General features: G+C 33.6%; 1 protein-coding gene across 2 annotated transcripts; it reads right to left on the reverse strand.

The window, feature by feature from the left end:
* Positions 1 to 5,020: 5,020 nt before the first annotated feature.
* On the reverse strand, positions 5,021 to 15,514 carry LOC110808028 (kinetochore protein SPC25 homolog). 2 transcript variants are annotated; one of them, XM_022033353.2, is made up of 8 exons: positions 14,969 to 15,514; positions 14,690 to 14,755; positions 7,793 to 7,939; positions 7,120 to 7,233; positions 6,947 to 7,036; positions 6,737 to 6,859; positions 5,862 to 6,094; positions 5,021 to 5,290 (listed from the first exon to the last, which is right to left on the reverse strand). In XM_022033353.2, exons 1-8 carry the CDS (start codon positions 15,123 to 15,125, stop codon positions 5,261 to 5,263), a joined length of 960 nt encoding a protein of 319 aa, XP_021889045.2. In that variant the 5' UTR covers positions 15,126 to 15,514; the 3' UTR covers positions 5,021 to 5,260. The 2 variants fall into 2 exon arrangements, with proteins under 2 accessions (XP_021889045.2, XP_088067210.1); XM_088211084.1 differs by having other exon boundaries at positions 5,021 to 5,331.
* Between the last annotated feature and the right edge of the window lie 7,568 nt (positions 15,515 to 23,082).

A 23,082-nucleotide genomic window follows, 5' to 3' on the forward strand; every position in this document is an offset into this window, starting at 1 on the left:
AGTTTTGGAAACTTTAACAAATCAAGGAAAAAGATCCATAGAGACTTAATCAAAAATTTACTAGATAACATTGGATAATGTAAAATTTTTAAAATGTTTGAATGAAAAGATTTGATACGAACATGGTTTCAAAAGGCATTAAAGAGAAGTATGAAGAAGATATTACAATGTTAACTTGTCCAATCACAAGATTTCAAGGTAAGAAGCTAAAACATACATTTTAAGACTTCGTACAAAAATGGATACAACAAGAACTTAGCACATGTGAGTTACTTAAAGAATCAAAGAAGCCAAAGAATATCATTAATTTCGTTCAAATGTGTGAGTAGAATTTAAAATGAATGTCTATGATCATTTTGGTCATTTTTTATATAATTAAATTATGTTCATGTTTTCCGACGTTATTTAATACTATGTTTTCCTAAGTCGTTTAATGCTATATTTTTCTAGGTCATTTAATACCATGTTCTTTTAGATCATTTAATATCATGTTTCTCTAGGCCATTTAAATTATGTTTATATTTTCTTAAGTCATCTAATTATGATCCTTTGGCAGAAGTTAGGTGTTTTAGCATATAAATATCTCATATTTAATGTAATATGACATACTTCGATTATTGAATGAATTTCATTACATTTAGTAGAACTTTGACAAGTGAGAATTCTTATTCTTCTTTTTGCGTCAAGAATTTACTTAACTTATCAAGCTATCTTGTAGTATTTATTCATTCTTGCTTTTTTCATCTCAATCACCCAAGTTCTTAATTACACGTTAATTATGGGTTTGGTAGGAATGATTTATTTAGAGTTCTAAATTATCTATGTAAAATATATATATATGTGTGGAGTTCTGGATGTAATCTTTGATCCTCGGGTTCTACATCAAGATTTTAATAGAGGTGGGGTAAAACTGGAATTCTTGAGAAATACAACACCTTAGCAATTGAGGTGTTCTAAAGAACCAATCGATAGAAGACATAGATACAAAGCACATTAAAGGGAGTCGTGCATGATTCGATGGTCAGGATTTTGCCACTTGGAAAGCATGACAAATCGAACAGTCAGGAATTAAAGTTTAAATCAACAATGAGGATTTACTCTGTAGATTTCGACTATCCAAATTAGATATGTTTGGCTATAAATAGGAAAAAGATTTTTAAAAAAATTAATTAGCAAAAATCATAGGAGATAGAGAGGGAGAGCCATCAGGTAAAGAAGAGAGAGAGTAAGAGGAATAGCCATGTGAGCTCACCCAGGCGGTACACCACCATCGATCCAGAGGTAGGTCTTTCTGTTTTGATGATTTATTTCCCATTTTTATTTCTGAACCTGTAGATACCTTAGTGTTCTAAGGCAAATACCGAGGTAACATGAAATTGTTGTTCATTTTGTGCAGCAACAAGTGAAAGAAAGATCATCCATACCACGAGCTTCATCTATTTTGGATCCAAGAAAAGTAAGAATAGTTTATTACTCTAAAATTCCTAGATCTGAGTTAATGTAGCGATTTCAATTTCCTTGTTGTGTATGTACTATGAGTTTGTTATCAAGATGTATATTCTTGTGATATTATTACATAAAACAAGTGAGTGTTCATTTAACTCAAGGTGATCAAATGTGATGGAGGGTGATTTAGTTTTTAGAATACTTTAAGAGCGGGAGGAAGAAGATGACCGAAGGGCATGACCCATGGGTCAGGTTGATGAGTCCGTAGGGCCTGGACTCGATACCTTCGGTAGTTTGAACCATATGAGATAAAAAAAAATAGAATACATGGGTGGGTCAGCCCGTAAGAGAAAATGCTAGATGAGGGATTATGGTTCTTGATGAACTAAACTATAAGGGTTGAAATAAAATAATATACATATACACACAATAATATAAAGGCTCTAGTTGGATTAGTGGGTCGAGTCAGGTAAATAATAGGGCTGAGATCCAAGCTCCCAGTAATCGAGCTCAAGCCCAATAAACTCTGATGGTCTTAATTAGTCTTAATTAAAAAAAAAAAGAGCAAAGGCAAGGTTTAAATATTACTTGGTCAAACCCATAATAAAGATTTTAAAAGGGAGCAAAAACTTTTGATGGGTCAAATTAGAAGAGAAAAATTAAATGATTAATATATATATAAGTTAATACCCCTGGTGGGCCAAGCCCATAGGAAATGCCAGAATAATGATCTAAAACTCTGGTGGGCCAATTTATACAAATTAGGTTAGAAAGGTGCGTCAGTTTAATAAAAAGGAAATAAAACTTGGGCTAAGATGGGATGGGTCTTGGGTCAATATGAGGAAATTTAGATATTAGAAAATAATAATAATAACAATAATGGAAACCTCAGTCTATTTGGGCCAAGTCTTATTGGGCTTCTTCTCCATATGAATGGGATATCAATCAAGATTAAATGGGGCTAGGTAAGGGCAATTTATTGGGCTTTTGGTCCAAGAGTTAACAAAACAAAATGTACACCCACTTGTGAGATGAATAAATTAATGGGCTAAGAGAATTAAGTTTGGGATAATGGGCTAATAGCCCAGAAGATGAATTAATCAATCAAATAAAGATTTGTTAAGACATAGAAGGGGTAAATATACTTCACGATAGTTATATTAATGATTAATGATAAATGTTATAGTTCAAAAATAAATATGATAGAACACATAAAATGTTTACGTGATAATAGAATGAGTGTGAATGTTTAAGATTAATATAAAGTAGCATTATGAAAAATTATTAAAATAGCTTGGTTTGCAAGACGATAAAAATATTTCATGAGATTTTGGAAACTAGCATGAGAATCAAATTTCTCTAGAGATCTTTGAAATTAAAATAATTTTGGAGTGATGAGCTCGATAATTTGTAAATTAATAAATTAGACTTTTGAAAATAAAGAAATATGACTCACACAGAAGTAAAATAAAGATAATTAAGTAGAAATGTCAAATATATAGTATGAAGGAAATTATAATGAGAGTATTCGAGGATAATAGTAAAGATTTTCTTATTAGAGAATGTGAATAGATGAGCAGTCCAGGATCAGTGAAGAAATATTACGAACTCTATCTCATGGACCATCGTATTGTTTTGTAACTATGACAATAATTATGACTGTAACTATCACTGTAATTATGATTGTAAATATGACTTGTGAATGTATAATTATGATTAGGTCCATGTTGATAGTGTAAGTTATCATTTCCGCTTATGATTTGTAATTGAATGATATTATTATATGATACAATGATGAATTTATGTACATATGTGTTGGTTGTGTTGATGAATGATGAGAATTTATTGTTATGTGAATATGTGTATAAGAAAATATATTTTATACGTAAATATGTGAAACTAATGTGATTATGATATTGTTTTTATGAGATTGAGAATGAATCAAAAGTGATCATGGAAATGTAAGTTATGCAATTATGGATATCTCTTAAATGAACTGAAGTATACGAGAAATGAAAATAGTTTATTAGTAGATCAACGAAGTTGTAGTATGAGTATTGAATCATATTGTTGTGAAGGGCTTAATAAGTTTAGAGTAAAGATAATGAGTTGAATTAGTATATTATCTTTGATTTTTGGATTAAAATTTTAAATTATTTTTACTGAGCATCTGATGACTCACTTATTTTTTTTAATTTTGGAACAGAGAAAGCAAGACCAAGCCAAAGGACCATCGAGACTGTAAAATCTTGTGTAAAGGGAATAAAGGAAGAAAAAAACATTGTTTTTGTAAATTTGATCTTTCAAATTTTAAGATGTTATCTCTCTACTTAAGTTTTAAATGTTCTAGAAATGCTATAATATTTTATAGTATATCATAATTGAATTATGTTAAAATTAATTGAGAAAATGATAATTATGACATAAATAAATAAATGTTATTACTTATTTTGATAAATGAATAAAAGATAACAACTCATATTTACTTTTGAAAATTTGGGTTGTTACAATGTGTCACATGTGTATATATACATATAATTACATAAACGACATCATTTTCCTTTAGGGTTTCAAGAGTGGTATAAATAGCAAAAAGATGTTAATGCAAGTCTCCTTCTTCATTCAAAAATAAAGGAGCTCAGCTAGGGTTTTGTTCTCTCGACATTTCCATCTTCAGGTAAGCTTCAATCCTACTTTCCTACAGATTTTATGCAAAATTCTTGAGTTTTAAGCTTAGAAAATTTACAATAATTAAACAATTTAGCAAAAAATATTCTCTACCGACACTACTACACACATTTTTGGAGGAAAGGAAACAATAGTAGGACAACCAATAATTTCCACATCCAAATTCTTCTCTAAAAATTTCTATTTTACATCATCTTTTTTATAATGAAAAATTTGTACTTTGAATATCAATAAATAATCAATATATTAATACATATATATATATATGTATATAAGAATTAGTGAGAATTAACACAAGTATAAATTGCTTATTTTTTAAAAGTAATTTTATGTTAAATATAATATTATATATAATAATTATCTATTTATCTTTATAGTATAAAAATAACTGAATATATTATAATAAAAATAACGCAAATTATTTATTTATTTAATGTAATAATTTAATATGATAATATATAATAATTATCTATTTTAATATTTTAATTATAAAAATAAAATATAAGCATCATAATATTTCTATATGACTTATTTTTAGTTGGTTACAAACTCAAATTATACATGATAAAAACTCTTAATTACATATTCTTTCCTCACAATTCATTCATTGTGCAAATCACCAAAAACTAAAATATGATAACTTTTTTATATTTTTATCAGAAATTTCTTTATTTTCAAATAATCTTATTCACATAAAAGAATATATTATTATTTATATAACTATAACAATCATATTCATTGCATACCACAGCAAGAATGTAGTTGTTATATGTTATCAATACAAAATTGATTCAAAAAATAACAAATTTACACATGTAAATTCAAGAAATGAACAGCCATTTTCAAGAACTTTAAAAATTATGCACATAAATATTCATCAACTGAGTGCAAGAAAGTAATAGATCAATATATAAATATTCATCGCCTGCACACAGCAAGGAAGGAAGAGATCAATACAACCAAAAGCACTAACGTTCAACAACGCAGAATCTTGGGGTTATCACCTTTACATGTCATCCAATGTTACTTCATTCTCATGTCACATCTAAGTGGGGTTTACATCTTCCAATCAGTTTTTGCTTAGTTTCCAAACATATACACAACTCAGATTCTTGCACCACCTGTGTCAACTCTTAGTGGGATCAAATATGTCCAGCTGCAGAAACATCGCCATCAAACATATACACATCTTCATTTCTTAACCCGCCACATGTTTCAGGTTTTAAAAATCTTTAGCATGTATTTTACGGTGTTCCTTCGGTGATGCATAACACCATACATCATTTTTTATCAAGATTAAGCATCATTTTGAACTTACATCTACATGTTATCTGCAAATGTGGGTGCATTAGTGCGTGTGTGCATGTGTGAAGCAATTTTGGACGAAGCCATGAGCTCTACAAATTAAAAGAGCATAACCTAACCCATTAGTAATATAACAGGAACACGGATCTGACATGTGAACTACCTGCACAACTTATCATCCAATTCTATCCATACTCAGTTTTTCTATTTTATTATCCCATATAGATGCATGGATAGATGACATAATGCTTAAATCTAGACATGACTCTCAAAATATTTGTAAAACAAATACTACAAACATTTTGATTCACTTTTTACCAAGTTCTAAAGAGACTTTCAATAGTAACTAGCTATGCTTTCCATTCAGTACATTTGCACAAAGTTAAATGCCACTATGAAGCATGTTGTCAATAAGACCATACCTTAAAACGAGGGGATTGTTGAAGAGATGATATAGATCCAGGAGATAAAATTGCCGATGTTGCTCCTCTTCCACGGTTGACTATCTTAAGTTGCTTATTTGGTTCACATGGAATCTGACACTCACTTCTTTCAGCTGGAGATGTACTTTTGTCAGAAGAAACTGACAACACTGGAGCAGAAAGAGAGATTGTTGAAACGTCTTGCTGAGTAGTTCTTGTTTGGGGTTGTATACCTGATGAGTATAAAATATGAGTTAAACAAAACATAAATCTTATCACAAGTAAATTAACATAAGTAAATTCATGGCTGCACAAAGTTACAAGACACTGTTACATGCCAGTCATGTCTCGAACTACCAAGTCTATCTGGCAGGTACTATCAGAAATTACTTGGGTAGGTAAAGGAACAAATTTCAAACTCCTTTGAGATGAACCAGATATCCATAATACCAACTGTCAACTACAAGGGACACAGGGAAATGAATGCTTTTCTTATGGAAAATGAATGCAGTATTATCATTTTCTTTTGGGGCTTTATATTAGTAATTGCTTTGAGATTGTTGCAATAAAAGTACCCAGTTCCTGGAAGTCTGGTTCGTTTGTCTTTTTTCTTAAGAGAAATACAAATTATTGACATTTCATGGTTCCCGGAAAAGAGTCAAAACCCTAGAAATTTAATACTCACTTCCAGAGGAATTGGTTTGCATTCAACCAGAGAAGATTGTTCTCTTTCCTTCAATTTATCTTTCATTAGCTTTGAGCTGATAATTTTGGTTTTCTGTATAATGATATTGTCACAGCCTCCGAGGCTTGGATGGCATCTTTAAAGCATGCTGAATAAAGAGTAAACAAATGCAAGTGATGAGATTTTTTACCATGTTCTGCAACTTCCTGAAACTTCTCTCTCATGATCCTTACAAATCTGAATAAGCCATTGGTACCATTTAATTCTTGAATCAGTTCTTTGATATCATTTACGTGGGGAGCACAATCCAATACTGAAAAGTTGAAGATATAACTATTACTAGAACATAGTACTGTATTAAAATGGAGAAAATTAATACTAACAAAAATATAATACTTACAGGTATAGGTATCATTTGCATGGCGAACTGTGAAAAAATACTCTTCTTTTGGATTTTGGGGATTAATATCAGTGAAATTGAATCTGACTCCTACATAAACAGAGAGCAATCCTGAAATGACTCTCGGAAGAAAATGATAATGAAATATCAAATATCAAAAATAGTTTAATTACCATGTCCTCCCTCAATCTGAAGACCAAGAACCCGATTGTACCACAAAATACAATCCTGAGCGTCTGCTTTATTTTCAATGTCTTGGCTTGCCTTTTCTTCTAATGCCGCCAAAGCTATGAAATGTCACCCAAAGAAAAACCAGCATTATTAGTTGTATGCATGGTGGAGTGTGGAACAGCATAAAAAAATATTTATCAGAACAATGAAAAAGAATCAAAATTAAGCTGAGTCTTTCTCATAAGAAAGATTAAAGAATATACAGACATTACATGCTCAAAAGAACGCTAGCTAGATTGAAGAAGACTTGACAAACAGAGGCAATGTGTTAGCCAGGATGATGGAAGTAAAATACATAACAAATTGTATTAGTGGTTCTTTTTCAGAAATGCAGCATTTATGAATAAATTCAAAATTTTAAGCATCGCGACTGAAGGGGCACATCCTTGAGCCCATCCACAATTGGCATCCATCACCTCTAATTAAATAAACTAATTTTTGCTGACAGATGCACAAACAAATATTTTTCTTAACTTAAAAAAAAATTTAAAAAAATTGTTCTTTTAAAGTAGGCTTCAAGGTAATATAAATATTCAAATCTTAATAGAATTTTCAGTGAAGAAAACGTTAAGCTGCATAAGCCAATGAAGATTTATTGACACAACAAAAGGTTACCAAGAGATTCTTGAGACATAATTTCAGCATGGCGATCCCTACTTGCCCTCTGCAACTGCAAAGTTCTTTTAAGTTCTTCTATTCTAGCTGTTATTGCAGAAAGGGAGTCCCTTGCTGCCATCTGCTTGGCCTCTTTACGGGTCTTCACTATACATAAACAGAAAAGAAAACAATACTAGAATAAATAAAAGCATGATCCGTCTGTGCTTCCAAAGTGAAGTTGTGAAACTTGTAACAGAGTGGATTGACAAAAAGCAAAGATATGCTATGTTAAATGGACTCCTCATTTCTGACAAGTAATGTAAGTTATATAACAGATTTTCTGAATTATAATAGTTTTGCACAAGTTACCAACGCAAAGGCTTACAGTAAATGTTATACCGTGTCTTCAACCAGATAACTGATTGTGAGATCCACAAAATACAACTAACTTTATATATAGAATTGCGAGAATGAAGATCATGAGGAGTCAGTTAGTTCTTAGCCCTCACTTTCTTCAATTAAATGCATGTGATGCCACAACGGCCAGCCGACATATAGACTCGTTTTGTTTCATAGGAAAGAAAGTAAAGGAATGATAAACAATTGATCAACTGCTATTATCAGCTTTAGAGGAAATAAATAGTCTGTCTTCCACTACCTAACATTTTTTTTAAAATAAAAGAAAGAAATTTTATTCACAAAGTACCGGGTACCACCCGTATACAAAATAGTTACATATCTATCAAATGGTCCATAACTAATCCAATGTCTTCCCATCATGCACATCACGACCTAATAAGATAGATCCAAAAGTATGAAACCATCTATCTCTAATGTTTACAATATTAGTTTCAATGCCCTCGCATTTCTTCCTTCCACACAATCCAAAAAATGGTAAGGAGTATAAGAAATCTATACCTATTATTTTTACAATATTCCGCCCAAACCTAAAGTTCCCCACTTACATTACCAGCTCTAACCCAAAACAAATTCAGCAGCCCAAAAACCATTGCCCAAATGCTGTTAATTACTGGACAGCCCAACAATAAATGATAACAAGATTCCTCTTCAGCTTTACAAAAGTAGCATCTATTCACCATAATGTTTCCTTTCCTTTTTAACATGTCAATAGTCAAAATGCTATCTCTCACCGCCTCCAAGTAAAAAATGCCATTCTAGGGGGCGCCTTAGCTTTCCAAATTAGCTTGAAAGGTGCATTCATGTTCCGATCACCAACTCTTTTGCACAAACTGTAGAAAAACGACTTAACCGAAAACCCCTATTAATATCCAACTTCCAAATTCTCTCATCATTTTTTCTAGTCAGTTTAATTTTGTCTAAACAGAGCAGAAGGTTCTTGTATTCCTCAATCTCCCAATCATGCAGATTCCTCAAAACTTTAACACACCATTTTTTATCACCATCCCCTCCACCAAAAAACTTCTCCACCTTCGCCTCCTTATCACTTGCAATTGCAAAAATTCTAGGAAATCTATCATTTAATTTGAAATCACCGACCCACTCATCCTGCCAAAAGCTAACCTCCTCCCCCTTCCCCACCTTCCACCCACACAGCTCATAAATTTTTTTCTGCCGTCCCTCATCCTTCTCCAAAGACTCTTAACATGTGGTTTGAACCTCTCCCTCCTACCCCTCTCCTTCTCCCAACCCCCCCATCTCACCTCAATCACCCTTCTCCACAACCTATCCTTCTCAGTGAGGAATCTTCATAACCACTTCCCATGAAGAGCATTGTTCATATCTATAATGGATCTTAATCCCAAACCCCCCTCCCCCACACTTTTCTTAACCTCCTCCCATCTAACAAGATGATATTTTCTATCTCCCTCATCGTCACCCCATAGAAACCTACACTGGATCTTTTCAAGTTTTATAGCAATACTTGCCGGAATGGTTAATATGGAGAGGTAATAAATTGGTAGATTAGCAAAGGCACTTTTGATTAAAGTGAGTCTACCACCTTTTGACAAATAGTTTCTTTTCCAACCCGCCAACCTCCTCTCAAACAACTCCACAATAGGATCCCAAGTCATGACGTTTATATAACCGGCACCAAGTAGTAAACCCAAGTATTTAATCGGAAGAGACGAAACTTTACACCCCAAAACAGTAGCCAGCCTCCTCGCGTCTCCCCCACCACCAATTCTAATTAATTCGTTTTTCCCATATTAATCTTAAGTCCAAACACCATCTGAAAACAAAGGAGAATACATCTCAAATGAAGCAAAGCCTGAATACACGGTTCACAGAAAATCAATGCATCATCCGCAAAGAAAAGATGCGACATCTTCACCCTTGAAACCCCACTCCCCACCTCAACACTATTCAATACTCTCAACTCCCCTACCCTAACCATCATTTTACTAAAAGCTTGCATAACCGTAATAAAAAGTAAAGGTGATAAAGGATCTCCCTATTGAAGCCCTCTTGACGCCTTAAAGAATTTTGAAGGCCCACCGTTAACCAAAACGGCCAAAGAAGTGGTAAAAATGCAACTCGTAACCCATTTTCTTCATTTGCTCCCAAACCCCAATCTACCCAACATGTAATTCACAAACCCCCAATTAACATGGTCGTAAGTCTTTTCCATATCAATTTTACAAATAACACCCCATTTTTTCTGACCAAGTAACTCATCAACAATCTCATTAGCCATCATCACAGCGTCTAAGATTTGTCTGTCCTCCACAAGAGCATTCTGATTTTCCCCAATGACCTCCCCAAGCACCTTAGACATACTTCTCGCTAACACTTTAGATATGAGCTTATAAATGTTGCCAACAAGATTAATAGGTCTGAAATCTTTAATGTTTTTATACCACCTTAGGGATAATAACCAAAAATGTTGAATTGATTGAATGAACAAAAGAACCCGTTCTGTGGAAATCATTAAAAACAGCCACCACCTCCTTTATCACCTCCCAAAACACTTTATAAAATGTTAAATTAAAACCATTAGGTCCCCGTGCTTTCTCCCCATTACACTCCTCAAGACAGCCCCTAATCTCCTCATCAGTGAAAGGAACCTCCAACCCCATTCTACTCTCTTCCCTTAACTGCTTAAAGTCTAACCCCTCAAGACTTGGTCTAACATCCTCCTCCTCATTGAACAGCTTCTGGAATAGGATTTAGCTCCCTCCCTCCCTCATAGCTTTGTTTCCCTTAACCGACACACCATTCATGATAAGTTCTTCCACATAATTATTTTTTCTTCTGAAATTAGCTAAACTATGGAAATATTTTGTATTCCTATCTCTTTCCTTCAGCCACTTCTCTCTAGCTTTCTGTCTCCATGAAATCGCTTCCATATTCATAAAGGTTGCAATTTCACCCTTAATAGCCTCCCTCCTAGCCCGATCCTCTTCGTCTAACCCCTCCACAGCATCTTTACTATCTAACTTCGTTAACTCCTTGAAATTATCACTAACTCTCCTTTCTATCTTCCCTTCCTCCTCGCTAGCCCATTTTTTAATTTCCTCCAAAACTTTTAATTTCGCACCAAAGATGAAACTCGCCATACCCCTCACACTATTCTACCCCCACACCCTACCAACCATGCTCCTAAAACCCTCCACCTTCAACCATTTATTATCAAGCCTAAAAGGACATGGTCTCCAAATAATGCCATCAGGGATAAGGCATATTGGGAAGTAGTCCAAAGTAGGCCTGCACAAAACCTTCTGCCTTAATCCTGCAAGCTATAACAATAAACTGTTAGATATTAAAAAATGGTCAATTCTCAACCGAGAAGGTATATCCCTAGAGTTTGAGCACATCCACTTCCCACCTCCAAGTGGCAAATCCACCAAATCAAGTTTATTGATCATCTCTAAACTCTTCAATCTCTCCAGGACTCGTACTTGTCCCCGTTCTTTCCCTCATGTGCAAAATCATATTGACATCCTCCCCAACCACCCATCTCTCCCCCCATCTTCTTTTACAGCGTAATAATTCATCCCATAACTTCTCTTTTTCCTCTTTGTTCGCCACTACTACAATTTTCCAATAACACAGACAGAGAAACCCGGCCAACCACATACTCTTTACAATTGTATTTTTCATTTTCCCACAGCACCAGAATTCCCCCGGCCGCCCCAACAGCTGGTAAAAACTTCCAGCCCACCTTCTTGGCACCCCACAGACTACTGATTACCCCACTATTAATCTCATCCATTTTAGTTTCTTGCAACAGACAATCCTCGGCTTCCATCTACTCAAACACCCCTTAATAATTCCTCTCTTTTTCCTTATCATTCACTCCCCTCACATTCCATGATATTGTTTTTCCAATCATAAGTTAAACTTAATTGACTAACTCCCCTTCCCCCTTCTGCATTTTTTTTCTTCCTCCTTAAGTGACCACTCCAGTCATTTCAACTCTCTGCTTCCCCCCTCCCTTGTTTTCTTTCCCTTCTTCTTTTCATTTTTTCTCTCCCCCTCTGCCATCGTGTGTCTAGTTTCAATTTCCTCCAACAAACTAAGCACCCTGTGTTCAAACTCATCAAAAGACGTGCCAAAAAATTTACTCAACTTCATGAAGTTTTTTTTTTTACCCACGCAGAATACTGCTCCTTTAATTTCTCCTCCACTTCCTCGACCAAACATGGTGGGCTTTCAAATCGGATGGGAGTTACATCCAGCACATCATCATCCTCATACCCCGGAACGGTCTTCACACCATCATGCGAAACATTCATCAAAGAAATAGATAAAGCTTTGTCCATACGAGTGAACCCATCCACATCACCCGCCTCTCCAATGTCGAAACTCTCCTCAAAGATAACAAAATCTACATACGTACCTTCGTCCATATCAGCTTCGACATCTTTCTCATCCCCCAACAGCCCTATCGAGGCTTCCATCCGTTCACTTTCTAGAACCCTAGCCATCCTCTCCTTAGTCGACTTAAAACTTTCGTCACCCCGCTCTGCCCCCTTCTCCTTTTCCTTTATTATAAATTTGAGCTTGTTGAGTTGAGTCGATTTGGGTCGCCAGAATTTCCAAACCCGCTTCCTTTGACTGGGCCCCGGTTGATCTACCCACTTTCCTTTTTCAGCCCACGAAAATTTCTTGCTTTGAATCTTTCTCAACCCATTATAAGTGGGTCGAATAGATGGGCAGAAACACTACTTGCCCCACCCGATTACCATTCATCTCCTTCTTACTCATCACCTCCGCAAAGGTCGCCTCCTCCTTTCCAGCCGAACTCCCCAGTCCGCCGTACAATCCGGACATCTTATCACCCATACTACCGGAGCCCCTATACACACATCAAGCCCAAGTTTCCTTCCTTTCATTTTAGCTAAATCAGAGGAACCAACTCAATATTCGCCACCACATGGACTATTTCCATAAACTACCCTCAGCCATCTGCCTTATCACCCTCCAGAAGAATGATTTTATTTAAATACCTTCTCGACTCCTCCTTGTCTTCCGAGAACATAAAAAATTTACCGCACTTGTTACCTCCTAGAGACATCCAAAGCGTCCTCCAGCTGCTTTGGTGACATCTCTCCCATACACCTTCACTTTTCTCCCACCCAAACGCCCTAAGGCTCTGAAGCAACCACTCCAGATCTTCCTTCTGGAAAAATAATGATTTACGATAACCCCTACCATTCTTGTACACTCTCACCCCCGCTCCCTTCACTTACCACGTCGAAGGATTTATTTTCCACCACTAGAAAACATCTCAGTCCCATTAGCATTTCGGCCAGCATGGCCATCACCGAAAATCAACCACGAAAACTATTACTGACTTAGGGCCCGAAAAGATAGAGAGAAGAGAGAGAAAACGTTGGTTAAAATGCGTCTTCCACTACCTAACATAGAATAGACTGAAGATACTATGCAAAATTTTACTATTCCCCATTTCCTATACACTTCACAAGTGCCACAAACATTTGGAAAATATTTAGTTTGTTCCAGATGAGGCATGACTGCTTTCACCAAAAAGCAAATCTCATAAAAACAAAGAAAATAACAGATACATCATGTTATGTGATATTCCTCGAAGCATGACTTCCTGAATAAAGCCTTTCTCACTCGTGACCACCAGACAGCAAATGAAATTTAATTACCACAAGAAGCCAGAAATACCAACAGCTATATGATATGATGCTACTGTTGGTGACTAATCCAGAACCATTCACATTCACACTTCCAAGATAGATGCTTTCTCATGCATCATTGCAAAATCATGTCTTCTCAGCATTTTGCTTTCCAGAATGTTTTGGGCAACTTCTTCGAGCATATTATCTTACATTATATTGCAGAAAAATAGTCACGGAACAATTGTTAAATCCACTTCAACACGCTACATCTTGAAATAATGAGATATGGTGCTCAAAGAGAAACTATGAAGCACAAAGAAAATCCAAATACAAGTCAAATTTAAGCCCAGGACTACCAAGTTTACATTGCAGAAAAATAATCACAGAACAATTGTTAAATCCACTTCAACATAGTACATCTTGAAATAATGAGATACGGTGCTCAAAAGGAAACTATGATGAACTGAGAAAATCCAAAAACAAGTCAAATTTAAGCCCATGACTACCAAGTTTACATGTTCCAAGTCATCAATTGCTTCTCTTATTGGTATGTACCTAAGATGTCATGAGCAAGTATTTAGATATCATAGAGTTCTTAAAGAGCACAGATCCAAGAAATTCGTGTACCTACAGTTGTCATAATGCTCTTTAAAACTATTCTATCAGGCTTTGAGCATGCTGTAATTGCATAAATTACAGCAGAACTAACGAGTTCAATGCAGCTGAACTAACTTGTTCACGCTTGACCAAAAAATTTAACAAACAACATCATAATTTTTACCAGAGAAACGCAGTCACATCACAAGAAATTCAACTTAAAAAACGAGTGGCAGAAACCTACCAGCTAAAACCTTCACAAATTCATCCTCCGCTTCTCTCAACTCAGCTTTCATCTTGGCTAGTTTTGCTGCGAAAGCAAATCAAAAACCAACATCGTGACCTTATCCATACTAATGAAAACTATTAAGATTTTCACAGTAAAAGACCTAGTTACAACCCTGTTGTCACCATGTCATTCCCGAAACCCTAATTTCTCACAAACTGATAGATGAACAAAGAAAAATAGGGTAAATAATTTAAATCTGATTTTGGTTCCATCAAAAGAGACATCCGATTGAACCTTGATTTCGAACAGTCGCTCGTGCTCGGTCCTTGATTGAGTCGAGAGACCTCCGGAACGACGCCGTAAAAGAATCCATTTTCTGCTGGTAATTCGTGATCTCCTTGTCAAAAATGAATCTTGGAGACTCCATGTTCGGCCTTAGACTCTCCTCCATGTTGCTGACAATTGTAGAGAGTGATTTCTTGCTCCCTCAAAACTCAAAGTCCCCTCTCTCTCTTCGGCCTCCCTTTCTCCAAATCGCTCCCTTCCGAATCCTCAAAACCGAAGCTCCCCCTCAAAGAAAAAGAGGAGGCTCCTCTGCCGTCTCTCGCGGCCTCCTCTCCTTTTAAAACCCTCTGATATCCAGAGTACAAACTGAATCCCCGCTGCTCTCTGATTCTTTCCTCTTCCTTGGTCCGAAGTGGAACACCTTCCTCGTTTGCACTTCAATCTCAGGCTCGAACCGTCACGATGAACGCAAGCCTCTCTCACGACTGCAGCGCTCTGCCATATCTTCTCCCTGCTGGACGTCGTTTTAAGCCGGTCTTGAATGCAACCATTTGTTTTTTATTATGATAAATGATAGAATTATAATAAATGGTATTTAATTTATAAATTTTAAAATAAATTTTTAAATTATTAAATTAGTAATATTTGATGGATATTTTATTTATTTTTTTGTAGTTTTATTTAATTTAATTAATTTTATATATTTTTTAATAATTAAATATTTATTAAATTAATATAATAATATAAATAATTATTATTTATTTTATTAAATATAAAATTTTAATTTAATTGTATATAATAATTATTTATTTAAATATAAATATAATTATATTGATAAATAAATTTTTTTTTTCTTTATATATTATTTTTATATTATTTACTATTATATATAATATATACAAGTAAATTAATAATTTAATTAAAAATACAAATATATAATCTTATTATCTAAATAAAAATATGTTATTAACATATATTAATATAACATCATTTAAATATAAAAAAAAATTTGTCATCACAATACTGTGTTATTGTCACTTAATTACTGTCATTACTATACATTAATTAACCATCACTGAAATTTATCCAAACAAAACCTAAACGATGACATATTGAACCAGATCTGATCGCATTTTATTTTCTTAGGCTGAAGGTATTTCTAATCAAAGGAACTAGGGTTGTCTTGACTAGAATTTTAAAATAAAAAACAAAAGCTTGTGTTTGCTACTTTAATATGCAGTTATCATCTCTAGTTATTATTTTTGTAACATGTATTTAAGTTTTATTATCATAAAAATATTATAAATTAAGAACGAAAATTTCTGATTTGCCCTATTTGATACATCTAAAAAAAATTATAAGTCAGATATAATTCAAAATATGTACTTAGAAATTATGTTTAAGTTAACTTAGTTTTAGTAAGAAAAAATTTACGAGTGCTTTAAAAATTTTTAATTAATTAAAAATTCATAAATTTTTTAATAAAATTGTTTTTTTTAAGAAAAAATTACATATGTTTTAGCATTAATTAACTCTCCTTAATTTTGACGGAGTAAAATATAATAGTTTCCTCAAATTTTAATATTTAAAGTTTTATTTTTTTATTGAATTAAATAAGAGTATTTAGTCAATAATATCTAATTTAAATAATATAATACTTACATTTAGTCAAAAATATCTAATTTCAATTTCTTTTCTTAATAAACTCATTTGAATTTCTATTTTATTTTTTAGTAAGCTTTTTACAAATTTTACCCAATTAGAATTTAAGTTCATGTCTTATTTCTCTTTTAAATTAGGGTTTATCTGTTTCCTTTTAAAACTTTATTCTTTAAATCTCTTTCTTTCTTCAGCAGTTGATGTGATATTAAGAAGGCTTGAAATCAATCTGAAATGCAAAGCCAAGTCGTAAGAAATTGGTCATGCCCGCACGTGTCACGCACGATCCCACATGGCAACTCGCTTGACCTGTGCATGCAGCCCAAAATTCAGAAGAAGTCAAGGCCTCAACAGCGAGCCCGTATCTAGAAAGCAAAATCTTGCTCATCTAGTTGCAAAGATTGGGTCCGAAGATGTTTGAATCGTATGAAGTGGATCCTTGAAGCCATCAAGCAAGGTCGATCATATAGGCCTCCAACCCAACCCGCCCAAAAAGCTGAAGAAGAAGACATAACTTGGGCTTTTTGAATGATCCAAAAGGCTAAAGAAGGCCCAACTCTATGGCCTTTCGACCACCAAGGACCACGACTTGAAGACAATGCGCAAGAGGCCCATACACGTATGATTAGGTCTATACAGGCAGGCACAAGGCAGGCAGGCCGTCTTTGTTGGCACTCATGCGTGCTAGTAGTCCAATCTGAACGCTCAAATTGAGGCCTATGTTCACAAGGAAGCCCAACCTGATTTGGATGCACAAGTAGGGAGGCATGCGTCCAAAGGGCAGCCTGTGCATCCAGCAGAAAGGGCCACGGGAGAAGCCCAAAATAACATCGAAGCAAAAGAGGCCTTCACTAAGCTCAAAGTCCATTTCCCTTAAAGGCTATAAATTCAAACTACTTGTGCAGGCCCAGGAAGGCACGTGTAAAAGCAGATCCATAAAACTTGCTCATGCTGGTGACATACACCCGTGAAGGGCCCAACTGCCTATTTTTTGCCTCCTTTGCGATTTGGATTGGTGAGTTGGAAATTTGGTTTTTAATTTCAGCACATGTGATTGGATTTAACAAGGATTCTGCATGGGAAGATTTTTGTGGAAAATGGAAGATTAAAGTGGCCAAAAGTTCATCCCGAAGAGGTACGGTGCGCCTAGAGTTCTAATACTCGGAGAGGACTTTTTCTTTTAATTTTTCACATGAGTTTAATTCCATCAAAGAAGCATAATGCCATCATGAGACGAGCTAATCTTATTGGCTAAAAACGAAGAAAAAAGATTATCCATTTAATTAAGATAAAGAGTAATTTATTATTAATTATTTTATACAGTCTAGGATTAGGTTAGGCTTTTATTTTATTATTTATTCTATCCTAATATTAGGATAGTACTCTATCTGTTAATTATTTTATTAATTTCTAAATGTTTGCATTCGATTAGAATTATTCTAGGAAAACCTATATAAAAGAGTTTATGCATAGGTTGTAAATAAAATCGAACTTTTTGCTTAATTAGCTCTATTAATTTTTCAAGTTCTTCAAGAATCTTTAAGTGAAGAGCTTCAAACTGCTTTGTTGAGTGGAAAATCAGGAACTACTTATCAAGTAAGTCGTGACATGTTTTTCTTTTCTTTTTATTTCCTAGTTACTTGGATACGCATTCAATACGTCGATTGTGATTCCAATAGGGAGGATTTATTTTCAGTATTTAAGTTGAATTACTAAATATAGTAGGTTCATGATTGTGGTGTTTTCGATTTGTGGAGTCATCCTGCTCTACCCTGCGTCAACAGTAGCCACCAAGTCCGATAATCTTATATCCTCTTGCTATGTGTAATCATCATCCCTTTTTCCTCATTTTTATTCTATCAAACAACACATCATCCTCACTCTCTAGAGAAGTATCTAAATCCTAAATAACAGGCATTACACTTACTTACACCTAGGCCTCCTTACAAGCTGATATTTTAGCATTAACCTTTAAGTTTCTTCTCTTTTTCTTCATTGAGAATGAACAATCAATTCTTATCTTTTCTTTTTTTTTTTAGAATTCGCTCATAATACTGAGGTGCACTACCTCAGCAAAGGAAAGAAATTGCAAGGGTTTCAAGAAGAAATTCCATAATGTGGACAACTTCACTTAAAATAGATAACTATAAAATTTAACATTAATTGAAGCATTAATTGAAAACTGTTTTTACATAACCTCCTCCATGATCTTTTTATCTACTTAAACTTTCGAGATTCCATGAAGCTATCCGTAGGAATGAGATCATTGTTTATCGTCTTCGACAACACATAGAGGCCCAAACACACTAGTCCACTATCCACCAAGATGCAGGGCAATATGGAACTTGTCTTCGCTAAGGAATTTTAATAGTCAAATGTCGTTGTTGTTATATAATATGGATATTACTATCGTCAACTTGCACCAATTCACCGAATTACTTCCCCAAAAATTCGAATAACCATGGCACCAAGACTTTTAAAGGGGCTCATACCACTTGGATTTTTGCTGTTGAAGAAAACCCTCCTCTTCCAAGACCCCTTCTTTTATGTAATTGAACCATTTAGTAATATATTCTTCCCAACCGATGCTACTTTATCCATTCTTAAAGGGAATGAAACATAGTTGCAATTTCCTATTGCATAACTATAAAATACTAGCCACTCTACGAATAATCTACCAACCAATAATTTCTACATCCAATTTTTATTTTATATCTATTTTTTTATAAAAACTTTAAACTTTGAGTACCAATAAATAATGAATATATAAAGATTAGTGAGAATTAACATATGTGTAAATTCCTTATTTTTTAAAAGTAATTTTTTATTAAATATAATAACATATATAACAATTATTTATTTATTTTATTATATAAAAATAATTCTGAATATATTAAAATAAAAATAATGTGAATTATTTATTTATTTAATGTAATAATATATAATAATTATTTATTTAAATATTTTAATTATAAAAATATAATATAAGCATAATTATATTTCTATATGACTTATTTTTTGTTGGTTATAGACTTTAGAATTATACATGATAAAAACTCTTAATTACATATTCTTTCCTCACATCTCATACATCATGCAAACCTTTCACCAAAAAGTAAAATATGATAATTTTTTTTATATTTTTATAAAAAATTTCTTTATTTTCACATAACTTTATTCACATAAAACAATATTTATATTATTATTTATATAACTATAACAATCATATTCATTGTATAACACAAAGCAAGAAAGTGGTTGTTATATGTTCTCAAGAAATGAGAAATTGACACATATAAATTCTAACAATGCACACATAGAGCAAGGAAGCAAGAGATCAATACAACAAAATTCTAACAATGCAGATTCTTAGGGTTATCACCTTTACATGTGATCACAAGGTTACTTCATTCTCATGTCACATCTAAGTGAGGTTTACATCTTCCAATCAGTTTTTGCTTAGTTTTCAAACATATACATAAATTAGATTCTTGCACTACTTGTGTCAACTCTCAGTGGGATCAAACATGTCCAGCTGCAAAAACAACGCCATTAAACATATACACCATCTTCATTTCTTAACTTGCCAACTGTTTCGGGTTTTAAAAATCTTTTGCATGTATTTTACGGTGTTCCTTCCAAACACTTGGTGATGTATAACACCATACATCATTTTTCATTAAGATTAAGCATCATTTTGAACTTACATCTACATGTTATCTGTAAATGTGGGTGTATTAGTGTGTGTGCGTGTGTGAAGCAATTTTGGACGATGCCATGAGCTCTACAAATTAAAAGAGCATAACCTAACCCATTAATAATATAACAGTAACACGAATCTGACATGTGAACTACCTGCATAACTTATCATCTAATTATTATCCATATTTAGTCTTTCTTTTTTATTATCCCATACAGATGCATGGATAAATGACATAATGCTTAAATCTAGACATGACTCTCATAATATTTGTAAAACAAATACTATAAATATTTTGATTCACTTTTTACCAAGTTCGAAAGAGATTTTCGATAGTAACTAGCTATGTTTTCCATTCAATACGTTTGCACAAAGTCAAATGTCACTATGAAGCATGTTGTCCATAAGACCATACCTTAAAACGAGGGGATGGTCGAAAAGATGATTAAGGATGATCTTTTATTATTATTATTATTATTATTATTATCTTTTTTCTATTTTTAGCTAAAGTTTAAAAATATATTAATAATTTTAATTAATTTACTAAAAAAAATGAGAGAATATTAATTTATATGTTATTTTTATGATTTACTTATTTTAGTATATGTGTTATTTTTATAAGCTCCTCAAAACTATATAAGAAGATTTTATTATAAGAATTAAAGTAGAAAAGAATGAAAATTATCTTATCTTCTTCAAAGATAAATTTTCTCTCTATTTTCAATTAATATCTGTTTGAGAGTTGTAAAGTTTTATCACTCTCATACGGATCATATTGGTATCAGAGCATTATGATCTCACCTGTATATAGTTAATACTAGAAGTGGTTATAAGAAGATAGGAGAATCGATTTCTATTCTCAATGTTCACTGAAGATCCTCAAAAAGAAAAACATGTTTTGAGTCTGTTATAATGGCACACGACTCTATTGTAGTCGACTTGACCAAACAAATTGCTAGTCTATCTGAATAGATGGCAAAAATTATGTTTTAGATAGAGGATCAATCTCGTGATGATTTTGATAAAAACTCTAGGGGGATATTAAAAGTTCCGGTCCGAGTTTAGGAAAAAAGAAAAAAAGATTAATCTCCTCAAGAAGAGGAAGAAGAGAGGCTGCCAAGACCTTTTAAGGTGGAGGCAAAAATCGATATTCCATCGTATGATAGTTCAATTGATGCTGAGAAATTAGATTCTCGGATTAATCAGTTAGAGACTTACTTTATCTTATATAGGTATAGCAGTGAAGACAAGATCTCATTGACAAGACTAAAAATGACAAGTCATGCCTTAGCATAGTGAAATTCACATATACAAACCCACAAGGGTGAAGAAATTACTTGGGATAACTTTCTAGATCTCATCTGAAAAGAATTTTATCCAATGGGTTACCAAGAAGATTAATGGAGGCGATGGCACAACCTATGCCAAAAGCGAGACCAATCAATACAAGAATATACCACTGAGTTTAGATGCCTAATTGTAGCATTAGGAGTTTTGATGGATTCATCTAAGACGTTCATGAAATATACCTCAGGACTAATGCCACATATAAGTACCGAAATCTCATTTTATAAACCAAACGATGTGTCTAGCTTAAGTACGATAGCTATGACCATTGAAAAGAAAAATAGTTGTAACGAGCAATCCTTTAAAGGCTTAAAATCAGGCTCTTCAAAACAAAAAAAAAGTTTAAGAAGGCTACTTCAACCTTATTGCCTTCATCTTCAACATCAAGTTTTAGAAGGTATCGCGACCACTGTAAGATTGATGGTCATACAAAAGAGAAATGTTGGAAGTTGCACCCAGAGTTAAACCTAAAGAAAAAACCAAAGGGTAAAACTATGGCAACAACAACCTATGATAATGAACCTATAGTAGTTAATCAGATTCAAAGAGCATATCCAAACTTATCTCTAATGGCAATGCCAAAAAATTATGGACTCAAAGTCACTTACCAAGCATGACAAACGAGAGGAGTTGTTTGTCCTAAAAATTCAAGTAAAGCAAGAGGTGATTACTATCGTGGTGGATAATGGAAGTTAAAGAAATCTCATCTATGAGCAATGGGTGCAAAAGTTAGGATTGTCCACAATCCCTCACCCTAAACCGTACCCGTTAGGTTAGATTCACAAAAATGTAGGGCTTTAATTCAATCAACAATGTATTTTTTAATTTGTTGTTACCAATCAGTTTATCGATGAAGTGACATGTGATATAGTCCCCCTTGATATATGTCAGGTAATACTTGAAAGTCCTTATTTATAGGACCAAGATGATATTTATTATTGGCAAGCTCAAAGAATTCAGTTTACTAAAGAAGGAAGGAAATATCTTTTTTCTGATGAAAAGATGACATATATTAGTGACATGTCAAGCCAAACGGATGATTAACTCATCAGAGAAGTTTGTATTACTATTTATATGATTTTCTAAAGATGAAGAATGCACAAAAGCAATCAATATTGTTAATCCAACTCACGTGACTATCACTAAGCTATCTCAAAATAATAAAAAAAAGAGATAACAAAGTTGTGCAGAGAATTTCTTGATCTATTTTCTGAAGAATAAGGTCTATCATCAAAGCAGAAAAGTGGAATGCGAGATTCAACTCATCTCAGATTCTTTGCTTTCGAATTTAAGCATGTATCAATATTCTATAGTAAAGAATGGAGAAATAAAGAAGCAAGTGTCTGACTTGCTTAAGAGTGGTGTTATAAACCCAAGCAATTCACCTTGTGGATCACCAGTGGTTCTTGTTTCTAAA

The sequence above is a fragment of the Carica papaya genome, chromosome 9, assembly GCF_054855325.1.
Source record: "Carica papaya isolate Zhongbai chromosome 9, ASM5485532v1, whole genome shotgun sequence".
Lineage (NCBI taxonomy): Eukaryota > Viridiplantae > Streptophyta > Magnoliopsida > Brassicales > Caricaceae > Carica > Carica papaya.

Coding starts and splice junctions, on each gene's coding strand:
- LOC110808028 (XM_022033353.2), bottom strand. CDS start 15,125: ATGGAGGAGAGTCTAAGGCCGAACATGGAGTCTCCAAGATTCATTTTT. Junction 7,234..7,792: donor TATGTCTCAAGAATCTCTTG/GTAACCTTTTGT, acceptor GACATTTCATAG/CTTTGGCGGCATTAGAAGAA. Junction 5,291..5,861: donor AACAATCCCCTCGTTTTAAG/GTATGGTCTTAT, acceptor ATGTTTCTGCAG/CTGGACATATTTGATCCCAC.